Source organism: Elephas maximus, chromosome 2 (assembly GCF_024166365.1).
Source record: "Elephas maximus indicus isolate mEleMax1 chromosome 2, mEleMax1 primary haplotype, whole genome shotgun sequence".
NCBI lineage: Eukaryota > Metazoa > Chordata > Mammalia > Proboscidea > Elephantidae > Elephas > Elephas maximus.
In genome coordinates, this window is record NC_064820.1 from 124,496,984 (window position 1) to 124,521,715 (window position 24,732).

Sequence of the window (24,732 nt, forward strand, 5' to 3'; positions counted from 1 at the left end):
TCTATACACAGGGCTACTGGCTTGAAACAAAAAGCCCCTGTTTCTTTGGGCAAATCCTAGTTCCTCTTTTAGCATATCCAATTAAGTATTAGCTGAAGGTGGAGTTACATCCTCTCTGTGATATATAATACCCAGCATTCATTTCCAGCATACATTTAGGTCTGCTTTACAACATTAGGTGGAAGAAACATTCAGTATCCATAGTACATTCAGGTAAATGCATAATCCTAAACAGAACGTTTTAAAACATTCCAGTTTAGTCTTCTTACACCTAAACTATCTTCCCATTCATATGCATATGGCCTTGGGCCTCTAGCTGAGTGAAACCTGAAGACTTGGCTTCTTATCAGTCATCCTGCTTATCTGCCCTGGCTTTTGCTCCAGGCCACTCCAGGCAGCCCTTACAGTAACAATCAAGGCCCTTCATTCATTGTCTTACAAAATTCCGTGCTTCCATGAGTCTGGAGCCATTCGAATAAATCCGGCTTATGACACCAACAGTAAAAATGGTTTGGGGGCAATGTCTGACCTCCTCCAACCCCAGAAGGGAGAAGGAGAACCAAGATCAGCAGCCCAAGGCTGATTCCTATGAGGAGGGTGTCAGACATACCTCCCCTCTGCTTCATTTTTACCAACTCTGATGCTAGCCATCTCTCGCACAGCCCTCTCTACTTCTGCTCGATTCAATTATTCATTGCAGTGGCCATACAGAACTCACAGACCACAATCAAGATTGTGGCGTTTATTAGGGAAGTAACAGTTACAGTTGAGGCTCAGGAACACTGAGGGTACACTTCTTGCATCAGGACAACCTCTTCCCAACCATGCTCGCAGGCATGCCTCTCCTTGGGCCTAGGCCTCTCCCCAGAGGCACTCAGCTTTCTCTCCCCATGGGCTGGGAAGCCCACCTCACAGTCTTCTGTTGCCAGGTCTCTGCTGCCACCACTTCTCAGTGTTTTCAGGATTGTAGCTCAGTCTTTCTTGGTCTCCTGCTTCCAGGAGCTTCACAGCGCAGGGATCCCGGGTCCAAAGGACACCTTGGTTCCTGGCTGTTCTTCCTTCCTGGTGATGGGATTTACCTCTCGGCTCTGGAATTGGCACTCTTTTAAGGCAAAACTGACCAGTCGCCTCCGTGGGCCACAGTAGTCTTACTTGCACAGCCCCGTCCAGTCACCTGGGTGGGAGTTATAAGAGCATGGCTAGAAAAGCCACACACAGAAGTAATCAGCTGGACCACAGGTGCATACTCGTTTCGGATTGCTATGTATTTGTGATGAACTGACCTTTTATTTCATTATGAAATGTCAGTCTTTATCTCTGGTAGTTATCTTGTTCTGAAGTCTACTTTGTCTGATATTAATAATAGCTACTCCAGCTTACTTTTGATTATTGTTGATTACCTTTTCCATTCGTTTACTATTAATCTTTCTGTGCCTTTATATTTAAGGTGGGATTCTTGTAGGCAGCATGTAATTGGGTCTTGCTTTTTTATCCAATCTGCCAGTCTCTGGCATCTAATCTTGACGTGTTTAAACAATTTCGTTAAGAGGTAATTGTTTATATTGTTGGGTTTTCATAGACTATTTTGCTGTTTTTTTCCCATCAGTTCTTTTTTGTCCCCCCCCCCGATTCTTATACATTTAATTATTTTTAAATAATCCATCTTATCTCCTTTATTATTTAATAGCTACCCTTCTTTTTTTTATTGCAGTGAAAACACATACACCAAAATATTTGCCAACACAACAACTACCACATTTAGAACTCAGTGACATTGATTACATTTTTCATGCTGTGCTGTGATTATCAATATTCTCACCCAAAATAATCTACCACCATTAATATAAATTCAGTGTCCCCCAAACAAAAACTTTCCCTTTTCCCCTTCTCTCTCACTCCTGGTAACCACTAATAATCTTTAGTTTCTTTATATTTTCTTATTTCATATAAGTGAGATCATACAGTAGTTACCCTTTTGTGACTTATTTCACTCAGCATATTTTCCAGGTTCATCCACGTTGTGGCACGCATCAGAATTTAATTTCTCTTTTTGGCTGCATAATATTCCATTGTATGTATATACCACATTTTGCTTATCCATTCGTCTATTGATGGACATTTGGGTTGTTTCCATCATTTGGCTATCGTGAAAAGTGCTGCAGTGAACATTGACATACAGGTTTCTGTTTGCGTTCCTGTCTTTACTTCTTCTGGGCATATACTTAGGATTGGGATTGCTGGGTCGTATGGTAAGTCTATGTTCAACTTTTTGAGGAACCATCAAACTGGTTCCCACAGTGGCTGCACCATTTTACATTCTCACTAGCTATGGAATAAGGAGTTCAGGTTCTCTACAACCTTAGCAACACTTGTTGTTTTCCTTATTTTTTATCCGTTTCATTCAATAGGGGTGAGGTGATATCTCATCATGGTATTAATTTGCATCTCCCTAAAGGCTATTTTTTTTTAAAGGCTAATATTTAGCATCTTTTCCTGTGCTTGTTGGCCATTTGAATATCCTCTCTGGTGAACTGTTCAAATCCTTTGCCCATTTTTTGATTGGATTGCTTGTCTTTGTGTTGTTAAGGTATAAAAGTTTTATAAATTTTTTTTCATATTAGGCCTTTATCTGATATATGCTTCTAAAAATTTTCTCCTAGTCTTTTCACTTTGTTGATAAAGTCCTTGATGTACAAAAGTATTTAATTATTTTGAGGTCTCATCTGTCTGTTCTTTGCTGCTTAGGCTTTTCTTAATCATATCTGCTAACCTATCACTAAACAATGTGTTCCACAGCCTAGCCCGTGTATTTTCTTCTAAAAAAAATTGTGATTTTAGTTTTCATATTTAGGTCCTTGATCCATTTTGAATCAGTTTTTGTGTATGGTGTGAAGCATGGATCCTAATTCATTCTGCATGTGGTAATTCAGTTATCCCAGCATCATTTATTGAAGAGACTCTTCCTTTTCCATTGAGTAGACTTAGCACTCTTGTCAAAAATCAGTTGACCATAGATGTGTATGGATTTGTTTCTAGACTTTCAATTCTATTCTATTGGTCTATACGTCTGTTGTTATACCAGTATTTTAATTTCTGAAGCTTTGTAGTATGTTTTGAAATCAGGAATTGTGAGTCCTCTACTTTATTCTTCTTCTTCAAAATTGCTTTAGCTCTTTGGGGTCCCTTGCCCTTCTATATAAATTTTGAGGATAGGCTTTTCCATTTCTGCAAAGAAGTCTGTTGGAATTTTGATGGGTATTGCATTGAATTTATAGGTTGCTGTAAGTAGAAGTGTCACCTTAACTATATTAAGCCTTCCAATCCATGAACATTGAACATTCTTCCAGTTATTTAGCCCTGGTGGTGCAGTGGTTAAGAGCTTGGCTGTTAACCAAAAGTCTGGCAGTTCGAATGTACCAGCCGTTCCTTGGAAGCCCTGTGGGGCAGTTCCATTCTGTCCTACAGGGTCGCTGTGAGTTGGAATCGACTTGACTGCAATCGGTTTGATTTTTAGTTTTCTTTTTTTTAAGTTCTTTTAGTAATGTTTTATAATTTTCTGCTGGTTAAATTTATTCCTAGGTATTTTATTCTTTTAGATACTATTGTAAATGGTAATATTTCCTTAATTTCCTTTTCAGGTTTCTCATTGCTGACATATAGAAGCTCAACTGATTTTTGTGTATTGACCTTTTACCCTCTTACTCTGCTGAATTTATTAGTTCTAATAATGTTCTCATAGAATCTTTGGTGTTTTCTGTGTATAAGATCATGTCATATGCAAAAGGGGATAGTTTTACTTCCTCCTTCCCGATTTGGATACCTTTATTTTCTTGCTGAATTGCTCTGACTAGGACTTCCAGAATGATGTTGAATAGCAGTGGTGAGAGTGGGCATCCTTTTCTTGTTCCTGATCTTAATGAGAAGGCTCTTGGTTCTTCATTGAATATAATATTAGCTGTGTGTGTTTCATAAACGCCTTATATTGAGGAATTTCCCTTCTATTCCTGTTTTATTGTACACTTCTTTTTTATTGTAAATCAAAGCTCAAGTTTATGAAAATTATTTGAACATAAGTTTTATTATTCTGGGTGACGCATACCTTTTTTTTTTGCAAGAGCTTTATTGAGATATAATTCACATACCATACAACTGATCCATTGGAAATTTAAAATTCAATAGTTTTTAGTATATTCACAGAGTTACACAACCATCGGAGCCCTGGTGGCGCAGTGGTTAAGAGCTGGGCTGCTCACCAAAAGGTCGACAATTTGAATCCACCAGCTGCAACTTGGAAACCCTATGGAGGCAGCTCTATTCTGTCCTGTGGGTTGCAGTGAGCCGGGATCAAGTCAGCGGCATATAACAACAACAACAACATGCAGCTATCACGACATTTCTTTTTATGACATTTACATCACCTCAGAATGAAACGCCATACCCTTTAAAAATCACCCTCCTCCCAATTCCCCTTCAGTTCCCCCAGCCTGTGAAAAATGCTGTTCTGTGTTCTGTCTCTATATTTTGTCTGTTTTGGACATTTCATATAAATGGAACCATAGATATGTGGTCTTTTGTAACTGGCTTCTTTCGCTTAGCATAATGTTTTCCAGATTCATCCACGTATCAGTACTTCATTTATTTTTATGGCTGATTATATTCCATTGTGTGGCTATATACCATCTTTTGCTTATCCCTTCATCAGTTTTTGGCCATTTAAGTTGTTTCCAGCTTTTAGCTATTATGAACAATGCTGCTGTGAACATTTGTGGGTAGGTTTTTGTGTGGGCGTATGTTTTCATTTTCTTGGTTATATATCTAGGAGAGGAATTGCTGAGTCATACGATAACTGTATGTTTAACTTTTTGAGGAACTACTAGACTGTTCTCCAAGGCAGCTGCACCATTTTAAAATCCTACACATCCTTGCTAATATTTATTATCTTTCTTTTTGATTATAGCCATACTAGTGGATGTGAAGAGTATCTCATTACAGTTTGATTTGCATTTTCTTGATGGCTAATGAAAGGAACCCCAGTGGCTCTGTGGTTGAAGTGCTCGGCTGCTAACTGAAAGGTCAGCAGTTCAAGCCTACCAGCCACCCTTGGGAGAAAGATGTGGCAGTCTGCTTTGCTTCTGTAAAGACTTACAGCCTTGGAAACCCTGTGGGGCAGCTCTACTCTGTCCTACAGGGTGGCTGTGAGTTGGAATCAACTTGAGGGCAGTGGGTTTGGTTTGTTCGGTTTTTTGATGGCTAATGATGTTGAGCTTCTTTTCATGTGCTTATCGGTCATGTGTTTATTTCTGTGGAGAAATAACCTATTCAGATGCTTTCTCCGTTTTTTAATTGCATTATTTGTCTTTTTATTATTCTGTTGTAGGTGTTCTTTTATATGCTAGATACAAGTCTCTTATCAAATATGGATTCGTAAGTGTTCTCCTTTCTGTGGGCTGTGTTTTCAGTTTCTTAATAGTGTCCTTTGAAGAACGAAAGTTTATTTTGATGAAATCCAATTTTTTTCTTTTGTTTCTTGTGCTTTTGGTGTCATATCTAAGAAATCATTGCCCAATCTAATGTCACAGAGATGTATGCTATGTTTTCTTCTAAGAGTTTTTTAGATTTGGTTTTTACATTTGAGTTAAATTTTGTATATGGTGTGACTTTAAGAGTCCAGCTTACGTGTGGATATCCAGTTGTCCTGCCACCATTTGTTGAAAAGGCTGTTCTTTCACCCAAAAACCAAACCCATTGCCATTGAGTCGATTCTGACTCCTGGCGACCAATTGACCATAAATGTGAAGATGTATTTCTGGACTCTTAATTTTACTTTATTGATTTATATATCTATACTTATGACAATACCACACTGTCTCAATTACTGTAGCTTTGTAGTAGTAAATTTTGAAACTGAGAAAATGCAGGTCCTCCACATTTTCTTCTGGTGTGTGTCTGGTGTAGTTGCTCTAGGATTTACAATTTACATTTCCGTATATCACAACTACCTTAAAATAATATACCACTTATAGTTTAACTACCTTAGAATAATATAATTCCATCTCCCTTTTCTTGCTCTTTATGCTATTATCATACATGTCACTTATCTGTATGTTGTAAACCTCATAATACATTATTTAAAAACGATTTAAACAGTCAAGTATCTCCTTTTAAGTAGCTTTATTGAGGAATAATTGACATACAATAAACAGCACATATTTAAAGTATACAGATTGATAAGCTTTTACATATGTGTACACCTGTAAAACCATCACCACAATTAAGATAATTAAAATATGTATCAGCCTCAAAAGTTTTTTTATGATCCTTTGTAATGCCTCCTTTCCCTTCCACCCCATCCCCAGGCAACCACTGAGCTAATTTCTTTCACTATAGATTTGTTTTCATTTTCTAGTATTTTATATAAGCTTGAATATAAATGATATTATATGTATCCTTTTTTTGGCCTGGATTCTTTCACCTCAGAATAGTTATTTTGAGATTCATCCATATCGTTCCATATAGACGTAGTTCGTTCTTTTTTATTGCTAAATAATATTCAACTTTGAGATTATATCACAATTTGTTTATCTGTTCACCTGCTGACAAATATTTTGTTTATTTCCAGTTTTTAGCTATTAAAAATAAAGCTGCTGTGAATACTATATATGTCTTTGTATGGACATACACTTTTATTTCTCTTGGGTGAATACCTGTGAGTGGAGTGGTTGGGCCATATGGTAGATATATATTTAGCTTTAAAAAAAAAAACATTTTTTATAAACCAATATTTTCCATATTCTTGCCAGCAATATGAGAGTTCCAGTTGTTCCACATCTTTACCAGCACTTAGTATGGTCAGTCTTTTTAAAATTCAGTCATTCTAGCAGTTGTTTACCTCATTGTGGTTTTAATTTATGTTTTCTTAGTGACTAATGATATTTTTTTAATGATATTTAGCATGTTTTCATGTACTTATTTGCCATCTGTATATCTTCTTTGGTGCAGTGTCTGACTCATTTGCCCATTTTTTATTGGATTGTTGTCTGATTCTTACTTGCTTTTGAGAATTGTTTATATGTTCTTGATACAAAGTTCATTATCAGACAAGTGATTTTCAAATATTTTTTTCCAGGCTGTGGTTTGCCTTTTCATTCTCTTAGCAGTTGCTTTCAAAGAGCAGAAGTTAATTTTGATGATGTCTAATTCATCAATCTTTTTTTTTTTAACAGATCATGTTTTTGGCATCTAGTGCTGCTATAACAGAAATACCACAAGTGGATGATTTTAACAACGAGAAATTTATTCTCTGACAGTCCAGTAGGCTAGTAGTCCAAATTCAGGGCGCCAGCTCCAGGGGAGGGCGCTCTCTCTCTGTTAGCTCTGGAGGAAGGCTATTGTGATGGATCAGTCTTCCCTTGGTCTGGGAGCATCTCAGCGCAGGAGCCTCAGGTCCAAAGGATGTGCTCTGCTTCCAGCACTGCCTTCTTGGTTGTATGAGGTTGCTGGCTCTCTGCTTCTCTTTTATATCTCAAAAGAGATTGGTTTAAGAGACTATCTAATCTTGTAGATCTCATCAGTGTAATTGCCGCTAATCCATCTTATTAACATCATAGTGATAGGGCTTCCAACATACAAGAATATCACATAAAATGGTGGACAGTCACACAGTTCTGGGACTCATGACCCAGTTAACTTGACAGATATTTTCGGGGGACACAGTTCAATCTGTGACAGCATCTGAGAAACTGCCTAACCCAAGGTCGCGAAGATTTTCTCCTATTTTTTTCTAGACTTTTTATAATTTTTGGTTTTACATTTAGATCTGTGATCCATTTTAAGTTAATTTTTTTACATGGTGAGATGATATGGTTCGAAGTTCATCTTTTTCCATATGGATATCCAATTATTCCAGCATCATTTGCTGAAACGGCTTTTCTCTGAACTGAATTGGTTTTGTAATTGCAGTTGACCATATATATGTGGGTATGTTTCTGACTATGTTCTGCTTCATTGGTCTGTTTGCCTTTGATGATGCCAGTGCCACCTGGTCTTGATTATCTGACTTTAAGACTTACTACAAAGCTACAGTAATATAAGTCCTCCAATGATAGTCTTATTTTTCAAAGATGTTTTGACTTTTCTAGGTCCTTTACATTTGCATGTAAATTTTAGAATCAGCTTATCAATTTCTATGAAAAAGCCTGTTGAGATTTTGATAGGGATTGCATTGAATCTATCGATCCATTTGGGGAGAGCTGACCTCTTAACAATATTGGGCCTTCTGGCCCATGAACACTTACCACTCTCAATTTACGTAGGTCTAGTTTAATGTCTTTTAACAATGTTCTATAGTCTCCATTGTGCAGACCTTGCACATTTTTTTGAGGTCATTATTTGATACCTTGCTTTCTTTAATATTTTGATATAGGCTTTCAATGCTATAAATTTCCCTCTGAACAATGCTTTGTCTGTTTTCCACATTTTGATATGTTTTACTTTCATTTTTATTCTGTTTTTATTTCTTCTTTGTTCCTTTGGTTATTTTGAAGAGTGTTTTTTAGTGTCTTAGTTACCTAGTGCTACAGTAACAGAAATATCACAACTGGGTGGCTTTGAAGAGTAGAAACTTATTTTCTCACAGTTCTGGAGGCTAAAAGCCCAGATTAGGGTCTCAAGAATGCTGATTCCTTCCTTGTAAGTAGTCCTGGGTGTTCCTTGGTTCCTTAGCTTGTAGACGGTCCTCACCTGGTATCTGTCTTCTGTCTTTATGTTACTCTTTTTTTAACTCAGAAAGGTTTGGATTTAGGATCCATCCTACACTTTTATAACCTCAATTAATCCATTGATTATATTACATTAGATTATATTATGGAAGGTGGTTACATTACATGAAATGTAAGGTAATTACATTACATTATGAGAAGCAATCTGCTCTACCCGTGGCAAGATGATTTAATTATATGATTAAATCATAACAGCATATGGCCAGTATTTCAGTACATATTTTGGAGGGACATAATTCAGTTCATAAAAATTAGTTTACAAATATTGGAGATTTTTCACATATTTTGTTATACTGATTTGTAGTTTAATTCCATTGTGGTCAGAGAGCATACTTTGTATGACTTCAGTTGTTTTACATTTATTGAAACTTAATCCATGGTCCAGAATATTGTCTATCTTGGTCAATGTTTTGTGCACACTTAAAAAGAGTGGAGTGTTCTGTGTCAGTTTGGTCAAGGTGGTTTACAGTGTTATTCAAATTTTCTGTTTTCTTACTGACTTTCATTCTCCTTGTCCTATCAGTTATTGAGAAAGGGGTATTAATCTCTGAATATAATTTCCAAAATGCTCCATCTTTTGGAGACAAAACTGAGCTTTTATACACAAAGTTAAAAGCAAAAAAAAACCAAACTCATTGCTGTTGAGTAGATTTTAACTCATAGCCACCCTATGGACAGAGTAGAACTGCCCCATAGGGTTTCCAAGGCTGTAATCTTTACAGAGGTAGACTGCCACATCTTTCTCTCTCGAAGCGGCTTGTGGGTTTGAACCACTGACCTTTCAGTTAGCAGCCAAGCACTTAACCACTGTGCCACCAGGGCTCCTTTACACAAAGTTAGGCATGACTAATCCCACAAAAAATGTTTAAGAATGACTCTTTTTTCATATCAGGTAATCTTATCTCCTTCCAGAAGACCATCGGGGCAAAACATACTTTCCTAGGACATGGCATTGGCACTCCGTGCTTCCTGGAACATTCTAGGCACATACGTTACTTTTCTTTCTGTCTCTTCGCTACATACTCAGAGTGATCTAGATTAACCCTTTATCGAGAGCCTAGTCATCAGCTATCTTGGCCTTGTTGAGAACCTCAGTTTGATTTTAGAAACTTGTTTTCATATTCTTTACTATAAAATTTATTTTGCTTGATATTAATATAATTTCTTTTGATTGGTATTACTGTGGTGTACCTTTTTTCCATTTTTTTTTTTTATTTCTAATCTGTGTCCATATATTTAAAATATATTTCTTGTAGGTAGCATATAAGTTTATCTTGTTTTTCTATCCAGTGTGATACTCTCTACTGTTTAATTAGGGTGCTTAGACCATTTGCATTTAACATGATTGTTAATATGATTGGGTTTCAATCTTCCATCCTGCTTTTTGATATCTACTTGTCCCGTCTGGTGGTGAGGTTTTTTGGTTTTTCTCCCTTTCTTACAGCTTTTTTCTTTTTTAAACTGTGAAGGTTTACAGAGCAAATTAGTTTTTCTCTCATTAATTAATACACATATTGTTTTGTGACATTGGTTGCCAACCCTGCGACATATCAACACTCTTCCCTTTTCTCCCTTGTGTTCCCCATTTCCATCTTTCCAGCTTTCCTGTCCCTTCCTGCCTTCTTGTCCTTGCTCCTGAGCTGGTGTGTCCATTTAGTCTTATATACGTGGTTGAACTGTGTGTGTTATTTTTTGCTTTATAGGCCTGTCTAACCTTTGGCTGAAGGGTGAACCTCAAGGAGTGACTTAGTACTGAGTTAAAAGGATGTCTGGGGACCATACTCTCTGGGTTTCTCCAGTCTCTGTCAGACCAGTAAGTCTGGTCTTTTTTTTTTTTTTTTTTGGTGAACTTGAATTTTGTTCTACATTTTTCTCCAGCTATCTTTGGGACCGTCTATCGTGCTCCCTGTCAGAGCAGTCAATGCTGGTAACTAAGCACCATCTAGTTGTGCTGGTCTTGAGTATTTTTTATGATTACATTTCTTTATTGGCTTATTAACTATAACTCTTTGTTGTGTTATTTTAATGTTTGCTTTAGCATTGTAGAATATATCTTCAGTTTATCATAGCCTGTCTTAAGTAATATTATACCAGTCTTTTCTCTTTATAAGGCTTTTTCAACATTATGCTTGTATTTGTACTATTGTATATATTTTTCTTCCACATATACTATAAATCCTACAGTCCATTATTATTTTGTTTTAAGCAGTCTGTTAAAGAGATTTAAAGTATAGGAAAAAACATCTTTTATGTTTCCCCATATAGTTATCCTGTGCCCTTCATTCCTTTGTATTGATCTGGAGTCCTTTCTGATATAATTTTCCTTCTTCCTGGAGGACTTGCTTTTGCATTTCTTTTCATGCTTGTTTGCTGGTGATAAATTCTTTCAGCTTTTATATGTCTGAAAAAAAAAGTATTTCACCTTTGTGTTTTCTTTTTAAATTAACGTATTTTTGCTGGGTATAGAATTTAAGGTTAACAGATACTATTCTACTATCTTTTGGCTTTTTGCATTGTTTCCGATATCTGATCTGTTATTCTTGTCTTTCTTAGTCTGTACATAATGTGTCTTCTTCAGGGTGCTTTTAAGATTTCTCTTTTGGCTTTAATCACTAATTTTAAACCGTTCAAGTCTGATACGCCTTGGTGTAGTTCTTTTCATCTTTCTTACGTTTGGCACTTACTGATCTTCTTAGAACTTTGGGTTTATAATTTTCATTGAATTTGAAAAACTTTTGCCCATTATTTCCTCAAAAAAATTTCCTGTAAACCCTGCTCTTTGTTCCCCTCTTCTTCAGGGACACCAGCTACATGTATATTTGGTCCCTTCAAGTTGTCCCACAACTCACCATTCATTTTGGATAGCTTCTATCACTATATGTTCTGTTTCACTAAGATTTTATCCTGCAATATCTAATCTGCTAATCCCATTAATATATTTTTGGTCTGATACATTGTGGGTTTTATCTCTAAAGGTTTGATATATTTATGTATGTGTTTATTAAACAGATATTAAGTTCCTATTATGTTCCAGGTATTAGATTTGACAGCATGTTCTTTATTAATGACACAGACATTTTTAATAGAAAGCTGTGGGCAAGAAACTGATTGCAGTGGTTTCAGAAGCGGTTGGAAATAATAAATATAGAAAGATTTATTTAGAGGCATTTTTATGTAAAAGGGAGCATGGAAATATGTTGGCACCTAGAAGGATACTGTGTTGTCAGTAGGGTTTTTATAAGATGAAAGAAGAGTGAATGGTATAGTTGGAGTAGGTTGGTGGGTTTTCCAGTGATAATTTAGAGAATTTTAAAGCTTTTTGACTTCTTTTGCACGTACTCACCATATGTCTGGAACAACCCGTATGCAGCAGTGTACTGATTACTGTGGTTATAACACTGAACAATTTAGATGTTGTCCCTGCTCTATCTAAGATGGATACTTAAACAAGCAATTAGAATAGTATGTACCAGTGCCTGGAATAGTGCCTAGCACATTGTAGCTATTGAGTAAATGTTTGTTGAAAGAGTCGATTAGAATACATATACTCAGTTAACTGTGTTTAGATTTTTGATATTTCTGAAATACCTTAGCCAATTAATAGTCATCGCTTAGGTTGTTGATTTTACAGGTAGCTTCTTTCATTCTCTCAGTTTTCAGTGGGTACAACTTCTTTGTGTGTAATATAGATTAAAGCTTTATATAAAACTTTAATAGGTTCTTATTCTCCTTGTGCACCAATCCCATGGACCAGGTCCAATGAGAGGACAGAGATGGTGGAAAGTTGAGATACTTAAGGAATGTGGGAATAGCTTTCTAGAGGAAGGAGCCCTGGTGATGCGCTGGGTAAGCGCTGAGCTGTTAACCGAAAGGTCAGTGGTTTTGAACCCACCAGCCACTCTGCAGGAGAAAGATGTGGCAGTTCGCTTCCGTAAAGTTTTACAGTCTTAGAAACGCTATGGGATAGTTCTGCTCTGTCCTGTAGGGTTGCGAAGAGTCCGAATCAGCTCAATGGCAGTGGGTTTTTTTTGGGGGGGGGGGTTCCTAGAGGAGGTGACATCAACCAGGATTTGAAGAAGTGTAGGAGTTTTTTTTTTTTTTTTAGGAGGGACATGGGAAGACAGAGAGCACAACAGAGAGAGCTTCACATACATTGACAGGTCTGAAAGAGCAGTTAGCAAGTGACAAGTGGTAGGAAGTTGAGTTCAGGATGAAAGCTGATGTAGTGAATATACATGAAACCTGTGAGAGCTGGAGCTCTGCAGGACTACCTTGTTTTTCCGGATCTCACAAGTTTTCAGCCTTTGACAGTGTACAATCTTACCACTTTTTTATCGGTCGCTATGAGTCGGAATCGACCGGACGGTACTGGGTTTGGTTTTATTAGTGGAAAATATTAGAATTTTCCTTCTCTGACAGGTTTCTGCCTTGCACAGGTTCCAGCTTTGGCAGGTTTTGCTGTATATCAGTCGCTTAAACATCTATCCCACTTACAAACAATAATAAAAAATCCCCTTATTCCACATCATTCTCCAGCTAATCATACCTTTTAAAGAGGGGTTCATATTTGCTGTTTATTTTTCTCCCATGTGATTCTTAGCTCAGTGCAATGTGATCTATCTTCCATCCTCAGTACCCCATGCAAACCATTTTCATTAAGGTCACCAATGGCCTATTTTGACAAACCCAAGTAATGTTTTTTATTTACCGTCTTCATTGAGCTTCTCATGAGCATAGATATTGTTCTTCTTTCTTTGGTTCCCATTATACATTGCTTTTCCGGATTTACTTTCCATTTCCCTGGCTGCTCTTTTTTCTCCTCTACTTCTTTCTCTACCTTCATCTCTGTCTTTAAAAGTGAGTGTTCCACACGTTGTGCTGTATGCTGTAAGGGAATACAAAAGGAGAAATGTGGTTTGCCACTGTGTGCCAAGCATTTGATTGTAGTCATACAATAATACAAAAGAAAGAAAAAAATTACATACTAGTGTTTGTTTGGGCATGCAGTCCTAAGTTGTCTTCTCTTTGTACTCTATTCCCCTTCATCTAGTTTTTTCACACATTTTTATCTTAATCCCAGACCTTGCTTAAATTCCAGGTGCATATATTCAGCTACATGTTTGATGCTTCATAGATGTTAAGTTTCAGGTACCTTTGAGATGTCATCCGGGGAGAACTCATGATTCTCTCTGCTATTCCCAACCAACAACCGAAGAAAGAGAAAACAATCATGGTTCTCTTCTACTGTTCCCTATCTTAGTGAAGCTAGAAAAACCTCTCAGGAGTTTTCTTTGGCACTCCATCTCCATCCTTCCCCGTAGACAGTCAAGCACTTAAATCTTAATGATTTTACCTCCTTTAATGTGTCTCAGTTCCATTCGTTGTAAATAAGGCTGGAGCGGTAGGCGTGGGCTGGAGCCAGATTTTACAACCACAAAAAAAAAATTTTTTTTTTTTGAGGGATGTTGACTTTTATTTTAAGATCTGTGGGAAACCATTGAAGAGTTTTAAGTAGAGGAGTGACATGATTAGATTTGTGTTGACTCTTGATTGCCATGTGGAGAACATACTATAGAGGAACCTAATTAAATGTAAAGGAGCCCTGGTGCAATGGTTAAGCACTTGGCTGCTAACCAAAAGGTTGGGGGTTCGAACCTATCAGTCGTTCTGTGGGAGAAAGATGTGGCAGTCTGCTTCTGTAAAGATTACAGGCTTAGAAACCTTATGGGGTATTTCTGCTCTGCCCTCTAGGGTCACTATGAGTTGGAATTGAATTGACAGCAATGGGTTTGGTTTTGTAGTAAGTTACACTGTCAGTGATAGGATAATGTCCATACTCCTACAAGGAAGACCAGTTAATACAGCCATTGTTCACACTTATGCACCAACCACTAAGCAAAGATGAAGAAATTGAGGATTATTACCAACTTCTGCAGTCTGAAATTGATCAAACATGCAGTCAAGATGTATTAGTAATTTCTGTTGATTGGAATGCAAAAGTTGGAAACCAAGAAGAAGGAATAGTAGTTGGAAGATATGGCCTTGGTGATAGAAACGACGCCAGAGATCACATGACAGAATTTTGCAAGACTAATTATACTCATTGCAAATGCTTTTTTTTAACAACATAAACAGTGACTGTACACATGAACCTCACCAAATGGAATACACAGGAATCAAATCGATTACATCTGTGGAAAGAGACAGTGGAAAAGCTCAATATCATCAGTTAGAACAAGGCCAGGGGTCAGCTATGGAACAGACCATCAGTTACTCATATGCAAGTCCAAATTGAAGGTGAGGAAAATTAAAACAAGTCCATGAGAGCCAAAGTACAACTTTGAGTATATCCCACCTGAATTAAACCATTTAAAGAAGAATTTTGACACATTGAACACTAATGACCAAAGACCAGATGAGTTGTGGGATGGCATCAAGGACATCATACATGAAGAGAGTAAAAGATCATTAAAAAGACACAAAAGAAAGACCAAAATGGATGCCAGAGGGTACTCAGAAGCTTGCTCTTGAATGTAGAGTTAAAGCAAACGGAAGAAATGATGAAGTAAAAGAGGTGGTGGCTGTGAAAATAGAAAACCAAAAGGGAAGTACGTGCTCGGCGGCATTTCTCAAGCTGAAAGAACTGATGAAAAAATTCAAGCCTCAAGTTGCCATATTGAAAGATTCTTGGGCAAAATATTGAATGACACAGGAAGCATCAAAAGAAGATGAAAAGAATACATAGAGTCACTGTACCAAAAAGAATTGGTTGATGTTCAGCTGTTTCAGGGGGTAGCGTTACGATCAAGAACCGATGGAATTGAAGGAAGAAGTCCAAGCTGTACAGAAGGCATTGGTGAAAAACAAGGCTCCAGGAATTGATGGAATACCAAAGGAAACATTTCAATAAGCGGATGAAATGCTGTAAGTGCTCACTTATCTGTACCAAGGAATTTGGAAGACAGCCATCTGGTCAACCAGCTGGAAGAGATCCATACACGTGCCCATTCCAAAGAAGGTGATCCATCAGAACGAGGAAATTATCAAACACTGTCATGAATATCACACACAAGTAAAATTTTTCTAGAGGTCATTCAAAACTGGTTGTAGCCATATATCGACAGGGAACTGCCAAAAATTCAAGTCAGGTTCACAAGAGAATGTGGAATGAGGGATATCATTCCTGATGTCAGATGGATCCTGGCTGAAAGCAGAGAATACCAGAAAGACGTTTACCTGTATTTTATTGACTATACAAAGGCGTTTGACTGTGTGGATCATAACAAATTATGAATAACATTGCAAAGAATGGTAATTCAAGAACAATTAATTGTGCTTCTTGGGAACCTGTACATAGAGCATGAGGCAGTCATTCAAACAGAACAAGGGGATACTGCATGGTTTCAAATTGTATCCTTTCATCATACTTATTCAGTCTGTATACTAAGCAAATAATCCAAGAAACTGAACTATGTGAAAAAGAACATGTCGTTGGAATTGGAGGAGGACTCATTAACAACCTGTGATATAGCATATGACACAACCTTCTTTGCTGAAAGCGAGGAGGACTTGAAGCACTTACTGATGAAGATTAAAGATTACAGCCTTCCATATGCATTACACCTTACCATAAAGAAAACAAATATCCTCACAACTGGACCAATAAGCAACATCACGATAAACGGTGACAGTATTGAAGTTATCAGGGATTTATTTCATTTTACTTGGATCCACATTCAGTACTCGTGGAAGCAGCGGTCAAGAAATCAAATAATGTATTGCGTTGGGCAGATCTTTAAAGATCTCTTTAAAGTGTTAAACAGCAAAGATGTCACTTTGAGGACTAAGGAGCACCTAACCCAAGCCATGGTATTTTTACTTACCTCATATGCATGTGAAAACTGGACAATGAATAAGGAAGACTGAAGAAGAATTGATGCCTTTGAATTATGGTGTTGGTTAAGAACACTGAATGTACCATGGAATGCCAGAAGAATGAACGAATCTGTCTTGGAAGAAGTACAGCGAGAATGCTCCATAGATACAAAGATGTACTTCGAACAAGTTATCAGGAGGGATCAATCCCTGGAGAAGGACTTTATGCTTAAAAGAGGGTCAGCAGAAAAGAGGAAGACCCTCAATGAGATGAATTGACACAGTGGCTGCAACAGTGGACTCAAGCATTTCAACAATTGTGAGGATGGCACAGGACCGGGCAGTATTTCACCCTGCTGTACGTGGGGTTGCTCTGAGTTGGAACCCACCTAATAACAACAGAATAGGAAGTTAGTGGTCTCCAAAGTGGAAAGCATATACCCCAGAGTAGTGTGTATTGCTGAGTGGAAAACAAATTAGAGTTTTTATTTATTTGTATTTTTTAGTTCTAAAATCTCATTTTACTTATTTTTCTATCCTTGGAACAAAACAAAAAAATCAGGTATTAACACTTCTCTTGATCTGAATGGCAGATGGTCGCATTTTATCTCTGGTTTGTTAGGTACCCCAGAGAAGTCTAAGTCTTCTTAACATGGAAAAGTTGACAGAGTTGTCTTCATTCATTTGGTTTTCCTAGCTGTGGCATATTGCAGTTTAAGTGTGCATAGTTAAGAGGATTTACAGATTGTATTCAATGAATCTTCACTAATGCACAAGTGGCTTTAAAAGTACACCTACAATGAAACTACTGGTTGGAAATACCACTAAAATACATTTATGAGCAAACAGGATAATGACAGAGCTGATATTTTTCTATTCTATGAGCTTTTTATCAGCCATAGTGCAAAGTAGAAACAAGGATGTTATAAGCAGATATAACAACGGCAATGACTCAATGACTCCAGGCTATCAACAAGAATTTGAATGTTCATTTACATAATTCACTTTGCTTTCAGTGTATAATGTGCCTTGAGATAGTAACTAATGCAACTATGAAGCCCATCATGAGTCATACTCCATGATAGTTTGAATTATGTGGTACTCAGTTCAGTACTTAAACATACATCAAATTTAATAAAATTTTATTTAAAACCCCTTTTGAGGCTTTTCCCAGTATCTTCTACCTTTGCTCAAACCCTTGTTCTTTCTGCTGCAATGACAATGACTGAAAACCAATACAGAGAGTACAATGAGTACATACTAAAATGCATTTTTTTTTGTCAGCAAACACTATTGAAAGAGGTTTAGAAAGCAAAGTTGAAGATTTAAGAAGCAAGTATTTGAAAATCATGCAAAGTGAGAAGTTAGTTATCTATAGATGAGTGAAAGTACAGCTGCTTCTAGTATGTCTCAGCTTAAGATATTTATTGGATTCATTTTCAGTCATAAACTACTTCAAGAGCTACTTGTTTTTGCACCACTCAAGGAAACCTGTAACAGAGAGAAGGTACCTCCTAGACTGTAAATCACTTCTTTTTTAATTTTAAATGGTGAACCTGTGTGCTGCTTTAACAAGAATTACAGAAAAGATCCCAGGGCAAGGCAAGAGCAGTGGTACCAAATGTGCAGCTTACTCTCTCTCGGAGTGTTGCCACAATGAGGCTGAAGCAAGAAGTGTCCAAAACATTGTGAAATGTCTTTAACTTGTATATAAAATTATGTTCTTTACAGTGTACTCTGTAATGAGGTGGAGAGTGATCCTGAATATTTTTCATTCCAACATATAAGTTGTTTCATGAGATATCTCAGATCTTTCTCTCCCACCCTTTTTCCCTGCCTCACAAATATGCCAGATCTTTTCAGTGATAACAAATGGTTTCAGTAGTATACTTCCTATCATATATTAAAAATAAACTAATTAAACCCTCATGTCTCTTCAGGATGAAGATGGTGTTTTAACAGTGCGTGAAAAAGTAACTGCCTTCCTAAACAAACTCATGCGAGGGAAAGAACATTTAAAAAATAAAGTCACCAGCATTATGTATTTTGTTGTTGTTGATAGAAACTATAACAGACTGTCATATGTGCAAACTTAAAAACTTGGAAACAGAATTTTCTAAACTTGGTGGAACTTGAACCTATTCGTTGAACATATTAATATGCAAGCTTAATAACTTGAAAAACTGATTCGTATCAGGGAACATGGAAATCTACTAGCTAAATTTCAGAAGAAAGCTTTGCATAATTAAGGGATAGGATTGAAAATTTGGTGTCATGATTTAGTAAGTATACCATTTCTTCTATTTGTATTGCTATGTCTTTGCGACATCCAATGAAACTTAGTATCAAAATAAGCCAGTCTTAGTGTCAGACCTTTGAATCACTCATGTATTTGTGTGTGTATTAGAAAGACTTTGTTGCCATTGATAAATATAATTTTAAAATTACTCTTAAAATATTACTTATTTCTATTTTAGCCCTTTAAAATTTAAATTTTTTAATCTTACCCACTGCCATCTGAGTCAGTTTTGACTCATAGCGACCCCATAGGGTTTCCAAGGCCATAAATCTCTACCAAAGCAGACTGCCACGTCTTTCTCCCTTGGAGCCACAGGTGGGTTTGAACCGCCGACCTTTCAGTTAGCTGTCGAGCGCTTTAACCACTGTGCCACCAGGGCTCCTTTTTTAAAGTTAACTAGCAATGCATACCATTTAGATACGCAAAAGTAAAAATTTTTAGCGATGGAGTGCATAATCAAAAAAGCTGGGAGACCAACTTGTTCAAATTGTGGTCATATCCTACCTTGACCACTGCAGTAGTCTTCTAGGTTATTTCCAATCTTGTTTTCTCAAGCTGTTCTCTACTAATAGCCAGGGTGATTTTTACAATATGCAGCTGTGATTGTAAAACTCCTCTGCTTAATAAACTACACACATAAATCTTTAATATGATCAGTCTATAAAGCCCTGAATGATCTAGCTTCTACAAACATCATGTTTTTAGTCTTACTTCTCACTGCTCTCTCCCCTGTACTTTTTTCTCTCCATGCACTGCCTGTAAGTCCCTCATACTAGCTGTGCTTCCCCCAGCCCCACCCCTTCTGGCTTTTATACATGTTGTTCCCTCTATCCTGAGCGCACACTTCCCTCTTCCTCTCCCAGTTTACTTCCTACATGTCTTTCAGATCTCAGCTGGAATGGTACTTCCTCAGGGAGGCCTCTGCTCATCGTCCTTGCTGGATCACAACAGACACACACACACACACCACCCCCACTTATAAGCTCTTGTATAATACTATATATTTGTCCTTCATTGTACGTATCACAATTGCCGTCTTACATTTATTTTCATGAATAGTTGCAAAGACAATCATTATTGTCTGTTTTTACTTATCATGCTATTTTTCCAGTGCTTGGAAACATCAAGTGTCAAGAGTTTTGGTTTCATCTTTAGGAAAAACAAAGAGCAGTTGGAAGCTCTATGAAAAGTAGGAGAGTGATGATGAGACTAAGATTTGGGCTTCAGAAAGTTAAACTGGAGCCTGTGGTTGAGTAAAGGAAAGGAGAATAGAACCATGAAGGTCCACCAGATGGCCATTGTAGATGAAAAACGGTGAGGACCAGAATCTTTGCAGTTCGGATGGAGAGGAGATGGTGTTGGTTTCAGTGGGTGTTTTGGAGGTAGAATGTAGCAGTACTTGGTGACCAGCTGACTTTTCAGAGGTGAGGGAGAGGAACCAGAGATTACTTGAAAGCTTAGGCTACTAACTTTTAGGCTGTTTATCAGGCAAATGAGTATAAAGCAAGCGAAGGCAGACAGGGAATCCTTTCACTTTTACAGCAGTTTACGGGAGTAAACCTCTTGGCCACTGCTCTATTTACAGTGCTTTTTAACAGCAAAATTATATTTTAGCTTTCATACTGTTTAGATATCTTTCCACAGTAGATTGTGTCATTAAAGGAAGATTGATTATTTTTAAGTAAGCTTTTAGGGATGTACATATAATTTTAGTCCTACGTCTTGTACCTCACACTTAGAAAAATGCACAGTTTACACATGTGAAACAGCTGGTCTGATCTTGAAAGTTGAATGTCTCTTCTGTTCTGACAGTGACATTTTAGCATCCTTTCTACTGGTATTTTCTGAGTGCCAGGTACTGGGTTAATATAGGAATTACAAAGAAGTATATGACACAAAATATTCTGCAAAAAACCTCATTAAAGTGTTGAAAAGCAAAGATGTCACCTTGAAGACTAAGGTGCCTGACCCAAGCCATGGTGTTCTCACTCACCTCATATGCATGTGATAACTGGACAATGAATAAAGAAGACTGAAGAAGAATTGATGCCTTTAAATTGTGGTGTTGGCAAAGAATATTGAATATACTGAATATACCATGAACTGCCAAAAGAAAGAACAAAACTGTCTTAGTAGAAGTACAACCAGAATGCTCCTTAGAAGTAAGGATGGTGAGACTGCATCTTACAAACTTTGGACATGTTGTCAGGAGGGATCAGTCCCTGGAGGAGGACATCATGCTTGGTAAAGTAGAGGGTCAGTGAAAAAGACGAAGACCCTTAATGAGATGGATTGACCCAGTGGCTGCAACAATGGGCTTAAGCATAACAACAATTGTGAGGATGGCACAGGACCGGACAGTGTTTCCTTCTGTTGTACATAGGATCGCTATGAGTCGGAACTGACTTGATGGCACTTAACAACCATAACAACATATGACACAGTCTCTTCTGTGAGATGCTATTTGATTTTAAGTTATTGGAGATATGGGGAGGAGGAAGTAAAATAACATTATTTCTATAATATTACTTTTCTTAAATTAAGCTTTTTCTGAAGACCAGGATCTTAAATTGAAATAATTTGTATCCCTAAGGCTCTAAATTAGGATATGAATACCATGGATTCTGCTGAAAAGAAATGAGTGACAAAGACTGTTAGGTAGCTTAAAGCTGTTTGTATTAAACTCTCGGAAGGTCCATTATTGACCACAAAATTGCCAAGGCAGATGGAATTAAATTCTTTGTTTTTTCTCTTATGCATTCTTAGGAACCTAATAGGATCTTCCATCGAGTTAGTTGGAATTGAATGGTTTGATTTGAAACATTTTTCCCTAATGAAGTTTTCTCTATTAATATCACTTTATATTCCTTTTTCCTAGGAACCTCAACAGTCCAGTTTTGGTTCTGGAGAGCAAAGTGAGTATTTCTGTTTCTTTTGGTTTTGAAATTAAGCTGTTTTTGAGCATTCCAGTTCTCATGGTCACATCAGATACCACTTTAATAATTTTTTTGTATGTGTTAATCCCATTTTTATGATCTGATGGTTAGAATTAGATTGAGCTGAATCTTTGTATGTTTAAAAAAATCAAGAATTGTAGGTTATTGGAGATTAAAATAAGGTATTAAGTGTTTGAACTAATAGTTGAAAGTTAATAAATTCAATTTGATGAGCCTCTCAAAAACCCAAGACTCTGTCCATCTTTCCATGTCCTTCATGAAGATGACTTGGTCCTATAAGGCTAAACCTCCAGGCAAGATGGGGTCATTGTAGTTGACATGGCTCTTACCTTCCAATATCTATAAGGTCCCTATTTGTTTTTCCTGGGTCTTCTCATTTGGAAAGACAGGCTGGTGTCTGCTACATACCCCACCCCCACTCACACCCCTACTCTCTGGGCCTCTTAGCAAACTTGAGGGGAAGATCACATTAGGAAATCTAGATGTGGTCCCAAAAGGTAGTGTCTGTGCAGACTGACAGTGTTAAGATTAGGAACCACTACAAATGTCTGCGTTTGACCATGTAGTTCTGTAATAAAACAGGTGTTCTCCTTGCCAAGAGCAATAACATCTTAAGTGATTAAAGAATATTTAAACTGGTGGTAAGCTATTTTGGGAGTTGGAAATGTGGAACTTTTTGATCCTTGGCTTGTGATCCTTATCTTAAAGATCTTTAAGCAAAGAAGTGAAACTAAAAGATTATCTCTTTAATGTTGTTAACAAACTTTCTATAACTATATGTCCATTTCTTAGTTCTGCTTTGAAGGTGTAGTTACAGGAGAAAGGAACGTGATACTTGTTGGTAAGCAGAAAATAGCTAACTATAGGCCAGGAAGTTTATAGTTTATCTCCTCTTTTAAAAAAAAAATCTCATCCTTCTACCCCTCCCCTCATTGTCTCTGAAAGCTAACTCTTGACAAATGGGATCATAAGGTATATACTCTTTATTAGCTTGTATTTTCCCCTTAATTTATTTTAGAGATAATTTCTATATTAAAGCTCTATCTCAGTCTTTTTAACCTTAAAAATGTGTGAAAACCAAACCTGTTGCTGTCGAGTCAACTCCAACCTAAGGCGACCCCATGTGTTACAGAGTAAAAATGAACTCCATAGGGTTTTCTTGGCAGTAATCTTTATGTGGAAGCAGATCGCCAGGAGTTTATTTAACTAGTCCTCTGTTTTTAGACATTTAATTTGTTTCTAGCTTTGTTGTTACAAACCATGCTGAAATAAACAGCCGTGTGTGTGTGTGTGTGTGTGTGTGTATGTGTACCTGTGTATTCATCCCAATATACCTGTAAGATAAATTCCTTCCACTGGAATTGCTAGGACAGTGGATATGTGCATTTTCAGTGTTGATAAGATAGATATTACCACATTGCCCACAAAAAAGATTGTATGAGTTTATAGCCCTACCAACAGCAAAGGTACATGCCTGTCGCTCCCCAAATGCTTACCAGCATCTTATATTATCATACGTTACAGTGTTACCAACTTGATAATGATCGTATCATTGTTTTAATTAATATTCTTTGAGGGCAGATGTTTTACAATCTAAATAGTCTTTATTTACTTATTTCTACATTCTTTTTGTTCTAGAAAGATACAATCCTTCTAAAACATCAAACGGGCACCAGTCTAAATCGTAAGTTGATTGCTTAGTAAGTTTAATGTTGGTGTTTTTTTGCTCTAAGTCTGTCTGTAGCATCTGGATATTTTGAATAACGCATAGAAATAAGTACCTAATCCTTTAAGGCAGGGATAGGCAAACTTTTATGTAAAGGACCAGATAGTAAATATTTTAGGCTTTGTGAGCCAGATGTTTCTGTCCTAACTACTCAATTCTGTCATTGTAACATAAAAGTAGCCAGAGACAACCGATGTGGCTGTTCCAATAAAACTTCCTTCATGAAACAGATGGTGGACCAGATTTGGCTCATGGGCCATAGTTTGTCTACCTTAAGATCACTCTTCTTTCTCATCTCTCAGAGTTGTCTGTTTGTGTTTTCATAGTTTGTATTTAATGAAGAAGACATTGAATAAGACAGGATTCCTCTTAGTTAGCCTCCATTTAACCTCTAAATGTAGACTGTTAAGTAACACAGTTTGTACTGCCTTTAGGTTTTTCTATTTTTATTTTGTACGTAGAACCAGGAAAACATATAATCATAATGTAATACGGTATTAGATAATAAATTCTAGCTTAAAAAATGAATTCCTGAGACCACACGTTAACAGTGGCAACAGTGCCAGTTCAGTGTCATAGCCACAAACTATACTGATAACCTCAGCCTAGTGGCCACTTCAGCTAAACACAGGGAGAATTGAGAATGAATGAAAATATATGAATATAAGAAGTCCCCACCCCCGCACTTCCGAAGAATTAAAATTATATGCTTATTCATTTCATTTCTTATATTTACTTATATGTTGTCTTAGGCTTTGTTCTGTAGAGAAGCAAAACCAGTGAAACGTATATATGCATGTAAACAGAGAGAGAGCAAGACAGGTTTATCTTAAGAAAATAACTCACGCAGCTATAGAGGCTGGCAAATCCCAAGTCTGTGGGTCAGGTGTCAGGCTGGAGATTTCTCCTGACTCACGTAGCTGCAGGGACTGATGAACCCAAGCTCTGTAGGTTAGATGGCAGGCTGCTGACTTGAGGGCTGTGGAGGCTGATGAATCCAAGATTGGTAGGTCAGATGGCAGGCTGCTGGCTCGCAGGCTGTGGAGGCTGATGTATCCCAAGATCAGCAGGCAATACATAAAGCCACAGATTCAAGTC

General features: G+C 37.2%; 1 protein-coding gene across 4 annotated transcripts in view; it reads left to right on the forward strand.

Annotated features, from left to right (window-relative positions):
• Positions 1 to 24,732, forward strand: part of AFF4 (ALF transcription elongation factor 4) — a 98,174-nt gene that overhangs the window by 43,385 nt on the left and 30,057 nt on the right. For all 4 annotated transcript variants that reach the window (XM_049872444.1, XM_049872435.1, XM_049872460.1 and 1 more), the window contains 2 exons: positions 21,830 to 21,866; positions 23,547 to 23,592. In XM_049872444.1, coding sequence (XP_049728401.1) covers positions 21,830 to 21,866; positions 23,547 to 23,592 — 83 coding nt within the window. The remainder of the gene's footprint in view (positions 1 to 21,829; positions 21,867 to 23,546; positions 23,593 to 24,732) is intronic.